This window comes from Schistocerca piceifrons, chromosome 8 (genome assembly GCF_021461385.2).
Source record: "Schistocerca piceifrons isolate TAMUIC-IGC-003096 chromosome 8, iqSchPice1.1, whole genome shotgun sequence".
Taxonomy (NCBI): Eukaryota; Metazoa; Arthropoda; class Insecta; order Orthoptera; family Acrididae; genus Schistocerca; species Schistocerca piceifrons.
Window position 1 is genome coordinate 276,113,861 of NC_060145.1, and position 15,906 is coordinate 276,129,766.

At 41.4% G+C, this 15,906-nt stretch overlaps 1 protein-coding gene across 4 annotated transcripts in view; it reads left to right on the forward strand.

The window, feature by feature from the left end:
- Positions 1–15,906, forward strand: part of LOC124711284 (zinc finger CCCH domain-containing protein 4) — an 81,089-nt gene that overhangs the window by 15,322 nt on the left and 49,861 nt on the right. The window contains exon 1 of one of the 4 annotated variants that reach the window (XM_047241284.1): positions 13,028–13,146. The exons of the other annotated variants lie outside the window; for them this stretch is intronic. Coding sequence (XP_047097240.1) covers positions 13,115–13,146 — 32 coding nt within the window. The 5' untranslated portion in view covers positions 13,028–13,114. Of the gene's footprint in view, positions 1–13,027; positions 13,147–15,906 lie in introns of those variants that run through there. 4 annotated transcript variants of the gene reach the window in all.

Sequence of the window (15,906 nt, forward strand, 5' to 3'; positions counted from 1 at the left end):
GCTACAAATCAATGTGAAGTGCATGGCAGAGAATACTTCCAATTGTACCACTTATTAGAGCTGCTTCCCGTTCCATTCACGTTTGGAGAATGATTGCTCAGACACGTTGCGTGCGCTGTAATTGTCTAATCTTGCCCTCGCGATCCACGTGGGAGCGATGCATAGGGGGTTGTGGTATATTAATCACTTAAAATAGGCTCTAGAAAGTTTGTAAGTAGTCTTCCTAGGGATAGTTGTGCGACATTCTGCGATGGGTCGCACATATGTTTTTGTAAGCAAGCTCCTTTGCAGGCCGAGTCTCTGTAATCGCTCCATTTCAAATACCTACAAATTGTCATACCCAAGTATTTAATGAGTTGATATTGTAGTCATAGGACACTAGTTTTTTGTGATATTCCGATTACGTTTCTCTACATTTAAAACAAGTCGCCCATCTTTGCAACACTTTGAAATCCTATCAAAATCTTAACAGTATTGGGTAGCGGTGGAAAGCCAAGGGAAAGTGTTAGTGTTGACGTTTATCGTTGTTTTTTTCATGTGTGTTTTTCCCTCTTACTCAATCTCTGCGTAATTAGAGGGAGCGGTAGCTACGCCCAACTTTTCATGTACTAATAGTTTACTGATCCCGAGATGGCGGAAAACTCCGAATACTGGACTTTTATTCCAACACTGTCATCCTGACTTAGTTTTTCGGTGTTCTACTTAAACCAGTTCACTAAAATGAAGAATGCTTTCTTAAACAAGGCCACAATCAATTACCTATTTCATTCTTGTTCAGCATAAATAGCGTATAGCGACGTTACACCTAAACTTTGTTCTCCTGCACTTCGTACGTTGCCCTTTCATACTTCCTTCAATTACAATTTTGAGCGTGGTTCTGTTTATGTACGCAGATCATGAAATGTTCTTCGTGACCCACCCGGGTCTGGCATCGAACTAACAGCAGTTCTACCCCCGCCCCCCACTCCCGTTCCGTGAAAAGTAATCACTCAGATGACCAGCTGTGCGCGAATTTGTTTATATCATAATTATTTGTGATGAGGCAGATAGAATAACTCTTGCACTTGCGAATACACAAAGATATTTAGTTGTCTTTTCGCGATTCATACAACCTTCAGCGTACGAACGAGGAAGACAGTCCAGCGATAACAGCGGTAGTGGTATGACCTTGGGAGTTGGTCTCCGTTCTTTGTTACGTAAGCTGACGCGAAGCTAAACGTGCCGCCTGCCGTCCACGTGATCCTGTTGCCCTGGTTTTGTCATAGGTGCCACAGAGCGAGGTAGCTCCTCCTACTCAGTTAAAGCAGATGCGGAGGCAGATATGGGTGTTGTTCCACTGAAAAGGACACGGCAGATTTCCTTCTGCAATCTGACTTTGTGCTCTGTCTACGATAGCCCTGAGGTTAAATCGTAAGCTTACTTCCTTCTTCCACATTCTATCTGCTCATTCTGTTATTAGCTGCCCTCTTGCACCCTTAGGCCCAAACATCAATACTGCCATGACTTAATTTATCTGCTGCAGCTTAGAATGCTGCTTAGTATCTTTCATATGGGTGTTAATTGAAGACTGAGTAGTGAAATTTTCGAGAGCGTTTCATCCTTCCAGATTTCTTAATATTCAACAATTTCGTGGCGTTTAAACCATGTATAAATTTTTGTACACAGCAGCAGCTATAGGTTTAGGCACCCTCGCAACAGGTATCATTCAAGTATTATCGCTAGGAGGACACCGAAAACCACATGTTATTCTCCTGTTATCGGCAGTCGGACGGAGCAAAATATGAGTCAACGTTTCCACAAATTACTGCAACCAGATGCCTTTTGTTTTATTATTCAGTATTTATTTTCCGTTATCTGTTTCGAATCGCCGTGCCATTCATCATTCGGTGGTACATATTCGTTGCATGTTTTTAGCATTGTGGGGATCGTGTAGAATTAGTAGTATCAAACAAACAGCTGCTACTAACTCTACACGACCTCCACAATGCTGCAAACATGCTGTTAATATGTACCATCTGATGATGAATCGTAAGGCGATTCGAAACTCGTAATGGACAGTAAGATTTGAATAAGACAAAAGGCGACTGGCCACAGTAATTTGTGGAAACGTTTATTAATCAGTCGCAATGTTCCACATCCATAATTGATTTACGTTTTAAAACGTAAGTCGTTCTAGGGTAGGCTATCTTTTTCTTCTCAAAACAGTACTACGCTCGATTCAGTACAGGTGTTAATCCATCGCAATCACTTATCGAATACCCCCTCTCTTTACTTGGCATCTGGCATTTATCATGATTGTGCCTGCTCGAGTTCGGTCCAGCGAAGCCACATCACATGCATACGACATCGGGACTGTAGGAGGGGAGCTCAATTACTTTGAACGCTGTTTCACAACGGTGTGGTGGAGCGTTGTCTTGGAAAAAGAAAAAAAGGAAATAGAAAACTGATGGTACTAGATCTTAGATTGATTGCTCTTCAAGCTCTTCTCAAGTAAGAATCTAGCTGCATACATTTCTGCGCGTTTCCTATAAGAAGAAAACCCTCTTCTGACAGAGAGGTGTTTTTAGACTGCGAAAGATGCAGCATATGTTTCTTCTTGTCCGGTGACTTAACAAAACAGTGTAGTAAGAAAGCGAGGTTTCGTCGGTTGTAGAAGTGCCGTTCGTATAGCTAGATGCTAACTCTTTTTATGGGATTTCTTGAATCGAGAGAGCGATATCTTCTTGAACTATGAGTGTAACGCCTCAGCACTGCACTTACCCATCGGAAACTTTTTGACCATCTGAATATTCATGTGTTGGGCCAACCGAAATTTTGAGCCAGATAGAAATTCGAACCCAGTTCATGTGATAATCTTGAGCAGTCGGCGTATGGGAGGAGGATGTGCGTAATCTTCTCCAAGCACTGGGGAAATTTACTCATAATACGACTGGACTGCAAGTTCCCGAGAAAAGCTGTTACACAATACTGTGGTTAAGAGACTGGACTCTGATGAGGAGGATCAACCGCTTGTGAGTATCGAAATTAGTGTTTCCGTGGTTTGCGTAAATTGAGGCTAATACTAGGATGTTTCCTTTCAAAAACACACTTTACGTTTCGCATCCCATTCTTGTCCTAGTCCCATTTTTTTGTATTCCATTTCGTAATGTCGTCGACAGTACCTTAAACACTATTTTTACTTCCTTCCATGTATTTCTACCACTATAACTTTTCTAAAAGAGTAACCGTGATGTGTGTTACTAACAGCTAACACGGGACACGGTCCCAGTTGCGTGTATGTATCTAATGGCTTCCGGAGGCAATAAGCAATTGATTTTTAATATTTTATACAGTTATTGATCGAATTTAAAACTTTAAAATGCTGTCAGAGCCCACTTATGAAGAGCTGTAATATTATAAAGATTTAACATAATAAGTCAAGTATAACAGAAACTGTGTATGTATGTGTGTCTCCTGAAACAACGTCTCTCGTGGCGCGTAGATAACCGAAACTATATTCATGCAGTATTTGGCAAATCACTTAGCTACATCCAATGAACTTTACAAATAATTTCAAACCTTTACGAACCTTTTTTTCGCTGACACCCCTGCAAAATAATGAAAGAAGGCAGTCGCTTACTACATTTTTGCTGTTCATGTAGTAAAACTGCAGTATCAAGGATAATGCTTTAATTTATTACGTCGTAATTACTAACACTACGCAAAACACACTTTGGAGACAGGATTCACATATACCACTGGATGTACTTGTAAAAATATAGTATGGCACGGCTCATAGATCGGGAGATAGGACGTTTTATACACGGAAGTTCGAATCTTTAAATATTCGGAGCAGGGATTTAAGGTGCAAAACCTAATAAAAGCAATCCGAGTTGCCCGTCGCGGTATATGTTTACACATGTTGATACATGTACGTTATAAAATTTTGACTGTGTGTCACAATGCGATTGTAGCTTTCATTGGTACCTCGCCAAGATCTTTGCTTTGTTAAAAATTATGCCAGTTAGTGTTTCAAGTTTCACCGTATCACCACTCTTAGGGAAACAGCGATTGTAAGATACTCGGCAGTGTTTATTGCAATCTCAGACATTCCTTAATACAAAATTTCAAAATTTTCTTAGTTCCTTACAAAAAATATAACAATTTTACTGATCAACGTGACGCAGTAGGAGACAGTGGATTAGTGTTTTAGAAGGGTTCGCTTCAAACGCCCGACAGAATAACCTAAGTTTAGCTTCCTTTCGTATTTGTAAATCATATGGATGGCTCTTTTAAAAAATGCTAAGATTGACTGCTCAGCGCTGTTCTCTCACCATACAATGACCACGGCTGCTCCCCCTCCCCCCTTTTTTTTCCCGTCTGGTTCCACATTCCTGAAACCGTGCAGTGTTAGATTTTATCTAGATAGCGCCAGATTTTATCAGGCTTATCACAGGTGCAGAGGAGAGGAAATTGACGGCACCCATCAGTGAAGAGAGGCCTGCCTAGTCTAGTAGGAATTTTATGCTGTTCCTATTGACTGTACTGACCACGTTAATACTAGTAATTGCTGAGGAAAAGGCATGGTACTTGGTCATAATTGTCTGTTCCATGATCAATGCGGATGAGAGGTAAAGTCATCTCTGCAGAGCTCATAGCTAAGTGGCCAGCATAGCTTTAGAATCGATAGTGTATGCGGGTCAAAGTGTTCCAAATTTGATCCTCGCAGTCTGGGTCTCTCAATGTATTTCATTATCTCTTTTTAACGGTACCCTCAAAGAACGTTACGAGAAAGACGTAATTCTGTTTTGTAATCATTTACTTTAGAATCCAATTTAATAAGCTGTAATCAGTCGAAACGTCACTGATGACACTATCTCTTAGCTCTTCGTTTTCGATGTAACTGTGATGCGAAAGTGTACTGCGAAATTATAGTACTTCTATAGAGAATAACCAACCGAAGACATGCAATGCTAGGGTTCTTACTCCGGAGGCGCTGGGTTCGAATCCCTTTTCAGCTATTGGTTCCTCTAAATCACAGTCTTTAACAGCTTATGCTCCGTTTCAGGTGGTAACGACGCCAACGTGCCTTTAAATTCCAAATTTCCTTTTCTAACAAGACTTTTCATTTACTTAAATTAAACAGGCAAGCTATCAACGAAAGTTTTGTTGGTTACTCAACTTATACTAGGACTCGTTTTAGATACGCTTTAAAAAAGCGTGTAACAAGAGGATGGAATAGCAGTATTTTCGGAAAACAAGCAAGGCATTTTCTGCTAGTCTGCCTTCTGGCAATCTGATCAATTTGCAGTCATCTCATTTTGTAATCGTTATCAGTAAAAAGTAGTGTCATACTGAATAACCTACCCTAGCACAGATTTTAAAGTCAAAGTAATCGTAAACCATGGTCGGTACTTTTCTTCTACTTTACACAGAAGAGTCTAAACCGAAGAGGATATGTGTAAATTTAAATTACGAACGCTAAGCCATCTCACAGTACCTACCATACCATACCATCAAAACCATGTTATCTTTTATGCAACGAAATACTATAGAATGGCTTTATTACAGCTTTGTGAAAGATATACGTATACTATCCCGAGAAAATCTACCAACAAAGTTTCAAGAACCGGCCTTATATGATGACACATGAAATATATAACAACCTCCTACATTTCGCACACATAGGTATTGTGACGATAAAGATTAGAATAATTACAGCACGCACAGAGGCGTTCAGTCATTCTTCCCACACTCCGTTCGTGAATGGAACGGGAAGAAACCCTAATAACTGGTACAATGGGACGTACCCTCTGCCATACACCTCACGGTGGCTTTCAGAGTATAGACGTAGACGTAAGTGGGCTCAAAACATTTCTCCTCATCACCTCTAGCCGCATCCCTATGGGATTTCCAGTCAATTGCGAATATTCCATATCCAACTGCTAATCGGATTTTGCATTATCAGGAAACTGTATAAGCATTTCGTGGCGACTTGCCATTTCCGTATTCTATCATTACTGTGTTTGCCATGCAACATTACTATTGATAGAAAGGAATCCACAACATATCGGATGTTTATAACCTTCATGTATAGATACACTGGTACACAGTGAAATGACTCATCAAATAAACAGCTGTATATAAGGGAGGACAGGTTGTCAATATATGCGCCGGGTTACCGTTATTTTCGTTTTCTCCTTTAAACACTCTACACAGATAGGGCATAGGCTCTATGCACAAGGCTGTCATCGTTGTTTTCCCTAATCCTTGAGGAGTCAGAGATCCTGGTGTATCCTTAAAAACATTGTAGTCATCTGAACATGGAACCCTTAACCCATGCTAATCTTTGTTAGACAGTTTTCTTGTTCTAGAGCCACAAACAGCTTACGTATTTCAGGTGTATATTTTCACCAACACATTCCGCCCTTCGATTGACAGTTGGCCAGCTGTTAAGATATGTGAGGTGAATTTAAAGCAATCCTATTTTAACATGGTTTTCCGAACTGGGAGTTATTTCGTGTTCACAACCGCACAAATCTGCAAAAAACGAACAACAGCAGTGGCACTTTAAAATATAGACAGAGAAGGAAAAAAATCGTGTGTGATTGCTACAGTTCAGACGATTAGGAGGCACTTTACCATCTGCGAGACAGCATCGTGTTTTATTCAGGCATCAACAGCATTTCGCAAAAAGAAAAGAAGTAGCGTAACCGCTCTTGGTCGTTGTAGGTACACACTGGTTTGGCGTAGGAGATAAACGAATTTAATATAAAAGGAAGGGTGACTTGATTATTTCGTTTCTTGTCTGACAGTATAATGGCTAAAGTAATTACAGATATCTCAATATAGTATTTTAATCTCAAGTGGAAATGTTTATTCTTCGGTTAAGTAGGCGGTAATAATTTGACGTGTGTTCCTTTTTTGTGGATGGTTATGTACAAGGCACAGTTAAATGAAAACGAGACAGATGGAGAAAAGTAAGTAAACTGTTTATTATTTCAAACGTAATCGCTGTATCTGTCAGTACATTAATCCCACTCTGAGACAGGCTGACCAGTGCAAATGGTTCAGATGGCTCTGAGCACTATGGGACTTTACTTCTAAGGTCATCAGACCCTAGAACTTAGAACTACTTAAACCTAACCAACCTAAGGACATCACTCACATCCATGCCCGAGGCAGGATTCGAACCTGCGACCGTAGCGGTCGCGCGGTTCCAGACTGTAACGCCTAGAACCGCACGGCCACACTGGCCAGCACTGGCCAGTGCATTTATGGAAAAATGTTTGCGATTGCCTACGGCACCACCATGGTTGTACCCTGGCGCGCACCTCTTCATTCGGAGCAAGACGGCGTTCGTGAAGAATGGGAGAGATTCCTGTGTGTGGAGGTATGCGCCCGCCCTCATGTTGTCAAGAGTCTTTAGAGTATGGAGCAGGAGTTTCGATGGAAACCATCACACATTCTCGATGAAGTCCCGATCTCTTCCGATGCGATTTCCATATTTTTGAGGCCGTGAAGAAAGACATTCGTGGTTGTCGATTTGTTCGGACGAATAAGTGCACGCCCGGATACAATCATGGATCCGTAGACAATCGCAAAAAATTTTCAATGAAGTCACTGACAAGTTGTCTCAGATTGGGGTAAATACGTTTGAAATAATACAGTTTACATACTTTTTCCCATCTGTCACTTTTTCATTTGACTGCCCCTCAAAGAAACAGTAAAATTAGGAAACAGTTCTTACAGTATATCGCAAATGATTTTATAACATCCGTCAGTGTTCGCGGAGAATCAGTCGGAGTATAGCGACCGTTTGTTTCCTCTCTGTTTGCGACATATGCGATAAACTGCAGCCGGGTCGATATCTGTGGGGCTCCAATAGGGGTGGAAGCACATTCCACGTAGCGTGTGCAGGCGACACCCTTCTGCTAACATTTATCACGAGTAAATTCTTTAGTTGATCAGTAAAAAAGAAAAGAAATTCTTGTCACAGTGAAAGAATTCCTTGTTAGTAAGTGTAGTGGCTCCCGACGTAAGTATGGTTACAGTTTTTTGACCTGGTGAATAACTTTATTATTCTGAACGGAATATTGTTAGGTGGATTATTTGGTATCAGTTTTCATTAATGTTGGTAGATTTTCAAAATACAAGGTATTATTTTCTAGGGATGTGCAGTGGTTGATTCATTATACTGATTGGGGGTAGTGGTGTTTGCTATTCCTACTTTATATGCTGTGATGCGCTTTCTTTACCCGTGTCTTTTTCTATCCTTATATTGCAATTGTATCGATTGATTTAAAAATCTCCAGATCCTCCCTATTCGAGTAGAGAGAAGCTATTGTAGTACTGAAAGTGCAGTTGCATCTAAAATTTAATACATTTAGGATCAGCAAAATAAATTGCTAATTTTGTAGTGGAAGTTCAGTGCACAGGCATAATAGGCCAAGAAAATCAGAGTTATCGCTTCCAAAAATTTGTGAAACTCTGAAAACTGTTTTAATTACTCAAGTAGGCCTCTGATATGAATAATCTTAGCTTGCCTAATTTATAAGTGAAGCTTTAGCCATGACGAAAAAAACACAAATTTTCGATTTTTCTCTTTTTTCACATTCCTCCAAAACGAGGATCAAAAATATGCTTTTGGAACAAGTTTCGCCATAGAAGAGTTACGTCAGAAAATGGTTCTTTTTGCAGTTTGCCAAAACTGAGATTTGGCCAATTTGATGCAAACTTTTATACGAGGAAAATTGTTGAGCATTAAATTTTGTTTTCATAGTGTCAAAGAAAATGACAAGAAACCTAGCTGGCAAGTAAAAATCGCCGTTATCGCTTATATACAGGGTGAGTCAAATGGTTCAAATGGCTCTGAGCACTATGGGACTTAACATCTATGGTCACCAGTCCCCTAGAACTTTGAACTACTTAAACCTAACTAACCTAAGGACAGCACGCAACACCCAGTCATCACGAGGCAGAGAAAATCCCTGACCCCGCCGGGAATCGAACCCGGGAACCCGGGCGTGGGAAGCGAGAACGCTACCGCACGATCCAGGGTGAGTCACTAACTATTGCCACCAAAAATAACTCCGAACGTATGATAGAAGCTGAAAAGTTTGTGGGACAAAAGTTGCATGGGACAGCGGGGGCCATAATATGACGTTGGATTTTTGTTGCTAGGTGGGGTCGCATCGGAGATATGAAGGTAAACTTTTTTTTTTCATCCATTTACAGAAGGTGTTTGAAGTTATGACCACAAGTATCAATGCAGTGCTACAATCTTCTTATCATGGATTGAGTGGTATTCCTTATCACATCGGCACTTATCGAAGCACATGCTCTGACAATTCTCTCTCGCATATCTTCATGTGTACTTGGAACGTCTTTATAAACAATGTCTTTTATGAGTCCCCACAAGAAAAAAATCCAGAGGCGTCAAGTCTGGCGAACCAGCCGTCCACGACACATCTCCTCCGCGTCCAATCTAACTATTTGGGGATTGTCTCTACGATTCATTTCTAGCCATCAGCGAAAAATGTGCCGGACATCCATCGTGTTGATAACACATTCTGTACCTTGTTCCTAAAGGTATTTCTTGCAATAACAGATGTAATGTTTCCTGCAGGGATGTGGTGTACTTCCTACTACAAAGATTTCCTTCGATGAAATAGGGGCCTATAATTCTGTCCTCCAGCATCCCACAACATACATTCACCGACCACAGTTTTTGGTGTGCAACTTGCCGCAGCCAACGTGGATTTTCAGTTGCTCAATAATGCATGTTATGCAAATTAACATTTCCATGGTTCGTGAATGTAGCCTCGTCACTAAATACAATCAAATTAATAAATGTGTCATCCCGCTGAATCTGAAGTTGAGCTCATCGGCAGAATTCAGCGCGACGCATACAATCCGTACCAGTTAATTCGTGGTGGAGACAGATATGGTAAGGACGATATTTATGGCGATGCAGAGCACGAACAACACTACTCTGGCTCATGCCAGATTCCCTTGCGATTTGACGCGAATAACGTAAGGATCTCGAACCACAGTGGCAATAGTACCAATTCCCGTTTCGTCGTTGGTAACTTTCCTTTGCCGGATGTGTTTCCGATCCGTTAAAGATCTAGTTGTTCTCAATTTATCATACACATATTTAAATGTACGACGTGTAGGGTGAGTAGGTTAGGATACCTTTCAGCGTATAAGTCTCTCGCTCTCACTGAATTTCGTTGGCATTCTCCGTAAATGAGAAGCATATCGACTTGTTCTTTGAAGGAATACATCATTCACATGCGCTTGATTCGACGATACTAGTCTTACCGTTCCTATTAGTGTTGTATGGCGAAACCGTCGAATGGTGTTTACATGTCAGTGGTACGTTAGATGGATACGCCGTATTCGGCTAATATTTACTATTTGCACGATATACGAGAGAGAATTGTCAGATAATGTGCTTCGGTAAGTGCCGAAGTGATCAGGAATACAATCCATGATGGAAAGATTGCAGCACTGCATTGATACCAATGGTCATCACTTCGAACACCTTCTGTTAATGGACGTTCATGCCACCTTTGTGACCTTCAAAGACCGTATTGTTAGACATGATTGGATTCGTCTCGCCGGCCGCTGTGGCCGTGCGGTTCTAGGTGCTACAGTCTGGATCCGCGTGACCGCTACGGTCGCAGGTTCGAATCCTGCCTCGGGCATGGATGTGTGTGATGTCCTTGGGTTAGTTAGATTTAAGTAGTTCTAAGTTCAACGGGACTGATGACCACAGATGTTAAGTCCCATAGTGCTCAGAGCCATTTGAACCATTTGATTCGTCTCGATAGCTGCCATCAGAAAATAAGTACCAAACTATAACATCCCATAATCATCTTGAGCTGGGACAACAAAAAAAAGGTTGATCCTTATATCTCTGAACGTCATATAATGGCCCCCATTGTCCCATGCAACTTTTGTCTCTCAAACTTTTCAGCTACTATCATACTCTCGGATTTATTCTTGGTGGCAATAGTTAGTGACGCACCCTGTATAAGTAACATAGATTTAGCACTCAGCTGATGCAAATGTAATTTCCACATTTTTTGTAATCATGAGTTTTCGATTAAAGGCTCTCAGAGGAATTTAGAGAAAACGAGAAACACTCCGAAATTTTTGAGGTTTACTTGTCATCACAGCTGAAGTTCCACTCAGAAATCGGGGCAAACTTTGATTAATCATATCAGATACCTACATGAGTTATTCGAACAGCTTCCAGAATTCCACTGTTTTTTGGAAGACAACCACGTTTTTGGAGCTAATTGTACTCTCTCATGATAGCACTAGGTACAAGGTAGTCGGTAACGCCCTACAGCATCCGTTTAACCACCTGTCTGGCTCAAAATGCTGTTTAATTTCTGCGTTTGTTTACTTTGCAATGTTTGTAGGATCTGGAGTATTCTTTTTCATTCGCAGTTTCTAAATTGGCTACAATGAATCTGGACGGATTACGTTAGCTATGACACGTGCACTGAACGGAAAACCCAATATTGAGTCACTGCACGCAGAATCATCACCGTATGAAAGCCGAAGACGAGTCACGAGTGATGCATTTGCGCGAAGTAGCTGTGAAATTTACAGGAAGTGCTACGTATTTTTGTGTATTGGTACGGTCGCAATTCTAGAAACATTTTATTAACACTGCAGGTGTCTATGCAATAATTAGATGCGTATTTTGCCACCGTACACGTTTATATTTTTTGAAACTGAAAAACACCAGTAGCCAGAAAATTATTCAATCTCTGTAGTTAGGTTCATTTGGATGTCAAAAACAGTTCGTTTAACACACTGAAGGGTCCATTTTCTTAAGGTCTCATCTCATCTGCTTGCACTCTTTCTAGGAGTAAATTACGTAAATATCTCAAGTACATCAACACTCTTCAGTGGTTAACAAGCCGTTTTTTTTTGTTATTAAAAAGAATCGTAAGTGTAAAATATGTGTATCTGTGACAACGAATTGAGTAGTTCCGGAGAGAGATCCAATCCTTTCTTTCTCTTTCTCATGAAATAAATTTTCTACTGCTACACTTTACTAATTTGTACCAAGACGCGTTAAACATGATTTTATCCATCCGTGTGCCAGGCTAGTACAGTGAAAACCAATACTGGCACCAACGAGCGTGAGCTCTTCGGCACTGAAGCTAGTTACGAGCAAATAAAGAAATAAAATATTCTGTGGAAAGTTATTTCCAGAATTATCAACTACGGATCTGCAACAAAATTCTCCCAGAAGCATGGAGAATATTGTGAATGATTCCAAAAGAGTAGGGTTTCATGTCCCGTTGACGACGGATTGAGGAAAGAAGTCGGTCGTGTACTAATAAGAACTACAAGGATATGCCCCTGAAAACTATGTAGGGGAGTAACGGAAAACCTAAATCTGGATTTGAACCAGTGCCCTCCCGAAAACGAGTCCAGTGCGTCACCTCGCTCAGTATAAGTAATTCCAAGCGTTAAGAAGTATTCATACAGCAGCTACAGATACTATGGTCATAACAATTAAGAATAGAATGCTGCAAGTTTGAGAAACGCGATGTGTCCTGTGTTTCCATCGACAAAATAGCGACAGTTAATGTATTTCACACCCCAAACCGAAAAATTTTATTCAACGCTTTAGCAAGAAAAGGCGGGCAAGGCCTCATTACGAATCGAGTACGATAGCCGCGCTGTTGCCACTTTGTAGACGGAGCGGCATGCAGCTGTGATTCAGCGGTCGGTGCGATGTTGCCGCATGTAATCGATTCGCGCCAGCTTTTGGGTGCGTCAGGTACGGTACGAGAAGAGGCTCAGAACAGAATTTCTCTCTTCGGTCGCAAGCTGCGCTTCTCCCGTGGTAACGATCCGCCTGTTGTGGAAACCGATTCCCCCTACCCTCGCCATGCCTTCGGAACCTTCCTCCTTCCCGTACCCGGCGCTGCAAGTAGGCGCGCGCTCGCCCGGTAGTGACGTCACAGGCGAGCTCAGTGCGCAGGCGCGCGGCTCTCGGCTGCCTAGTAGTAGCTGCAGCTGCCGACCCAGCAACGCAAGACCATCATCTCTTCTCTGGCCCGCCCGCCCGCCTGCCTTTTGATCTGTGATCAGTCTCAAAATGAGGGGGGGCGCACGCGTTGTAAACCATTGGTGAGACTTGTGTCGTTTACTGCATCATCACGACTTAAATTCTCTTCGCTGTGGAATTATTTCTATCCGTTGCGACTGTGGCCGCGCCGAGGGGGAACGAAAAGCAAAATGCCGGAACGGCAGCCGTCGTCGATTTCGTATAAAAGAATTATTCATCTTGGGGATTTCTTAGTTTAACGCCCATGCAGACGAGCTTAAGTGCTTGTATTATTAAATGCTCAGTGAAGTTTATTAATTTAGCTCTGAGCTAAATATAACTACACTTTTTGAACAAATCACTTTTTTTTAGTTACGCAGCGTACTCTCGTTGTCGGGGTACGTTCCGAAATGACTCTCGTTAGTTGGAACCTTACCGCGAACGTTGAAATGAGGCCTTTAGTTATGCTTTGTTTGCTTGAACGTTCCAGACGAAAGTAGCACAGCGACGAAAATACTGCGTCGCTACTGTTCGGACGGTAGTCATATTGAACGTATAATCCGGATTTTTACAGGAATCGGGAGGCTGTCTACATCTTACAAGGGAAATCTAACCCACAGAAACGTGTATCCGCCACATTCAGTGGAAGTTACACAAATCGGTGCTCGACGGTAGAACATAATTTAACATCAGGTCGTCACAGGACATGAGTGGCAAAAAATAATCGCACGCCGTCGTACCATCGCATCAAAGAGGAGATGAGGTATTCTGTCATAAGTGTGGTATGAAATGTAGTAAATATTTACTTGCAAAAGTTTGAAACGTTTTCAACGATTTCCTTTGTCCCGTTACTGCGTGCCACAGTGGCCACTGCTGACGTCATCGCGGGGCCTCGCCCGAGGCTATTTGTAGCCCTTATTAAATTAGTGTGAGTTCGTGTTTTGTGCGTTCCCGGTTGAACTGTAAATGTATCCCCATGGTAACAGCTGTTATAGCCGAGATACAGTAATAAAATTAGACGGAATATCCCTGGTTTTCGCGATATCTGCTGTTCGTAATACTGTAACAAGTAAATTCTGAACAGCTTGAATGCTACAAGACTTTGGAGGACACAAGAGTGGGCATTCTGTTATTTTTGCCGAACATAATAAACAAATAAATATCATTTCAATGATTTTTATTGCCATCAGGCGAGGAGGAAATATGTAATGTTACTTTTTCGTTTTATTTCTTTTTTAATTTTGCTGGGTAATTAACTCGTTTCCGTACAATTAGGAATCTTCATAATTCCATTTAGGAATGAAACAACATTCCAGAGGTTTGGAATTATCATCTGTAGTGCTGGTGCGTGGGACGAGCGCCAAACAACATACTGGCATAGCGATAACGGTAACTGCATAGTGATAAGCGTAGTTCTTTCATGCGTCACGGTATGTGACGCCATTCACGTTCCGGTCGGTTTGTTTGTCTCAGTTTCAATCGTTTTTGTAATACTGGTCAGAGAATAGTTTAGCAGGTATTAATTTCGGCGAAACTTGCAGTCGTATGCTGACCAGATGTGAGAAAATGTAGTTATTCGCGAAAACAGTCATACTGAACGTCATTTCCGTACACAGGGCTCACAGATAAACATCAAAGTATTACGAGAGTGTTTTTTTTCCTACATTGGAAGGCAATATCACATAACCGATGAGACATTCCGCTATCCAGTTAGGGTAGTAGTTCGCGAACTTGAGATATACCACTTTGTTTTTCATCAACACAAAACATATGAATGTAAATGAAACAAATTACAGGAAAGTAATGGCGATTACTCTCCGTCTTTGTACACACCCGATCAGAATAAATAACACATTAATCCCCTAATTCGGCTCATACTGTCATGAATCACCTGGAAGATTGACACACGGCTATGTTTGTACCCGAAAACACCTGCAACTGGCATTGTGACAGCTCAGTAAACGTGCCGCACCTAGATACAAAATGAAAAAAGAAAAACTATGAACAACTTTAGAATGCATACAGGGTATGCAAAACAGTAATTTGTTAACATTTGCTTAAAATGTTTCAGTATTAGATGTGAGTTTTACGTTGATGGTAATTCCAATTATCACAAAATGAACACCATTCGTTTTTGCTTGTGAAATCGGAAACTGTGTGTAGTTTCCTTGGCGGAGAGAGAGAGAGAGAGAGAGAGAGCGACAAGTACTGAAACAACCGTGGTGAGGGAGTGTGTGTGATGTATGATTCATGTTTGTCGGCTAACGGCACACTGTTTAGTGGAACTGCGCGATTCATAATACCTCTCAGTTAACTTTCATAAGGACACTTGCGTTGTGCCCACCGTAGACAGGAAATATTCATTCTGTAAATACAGTCGTTCCAGGTTCGTTTCAGTATTTAGTTGCTGGTTTAAATGTTCCGAGGCAGGGAATAGGAACTCATACTTCACCGGGGATTTATACATTTGTCATACCTTGCTAAAGTTGCTATTCGAGGTTCGTGAGTATCAATCTTTTTTTTTTTTAGGGGAGCCCGGAGGTGCCGCAATGCTGAAAGTTTATTTCACTCGGTTTGCCAGTAAGGACGAGTGTACTGATTAGTGTACTGAAACGTCTGATATCCGAACACAACGTTACTGCGCCGGGTAACGACTATGAAAATTAAATGTTACGAAGTTTGGCGGTCGTATAATTACATTATTGATTATGGGTGGGGGATTTTGATATCGAAATCAATAGTGTCATCGCTATCCATATGTTTCAATCCACTGCACGGACGTTTTCTTGCAGTAGGTTCTCATGCCACTTCCAGCAGGATGGCTGAATGTGTTACGCACGTCA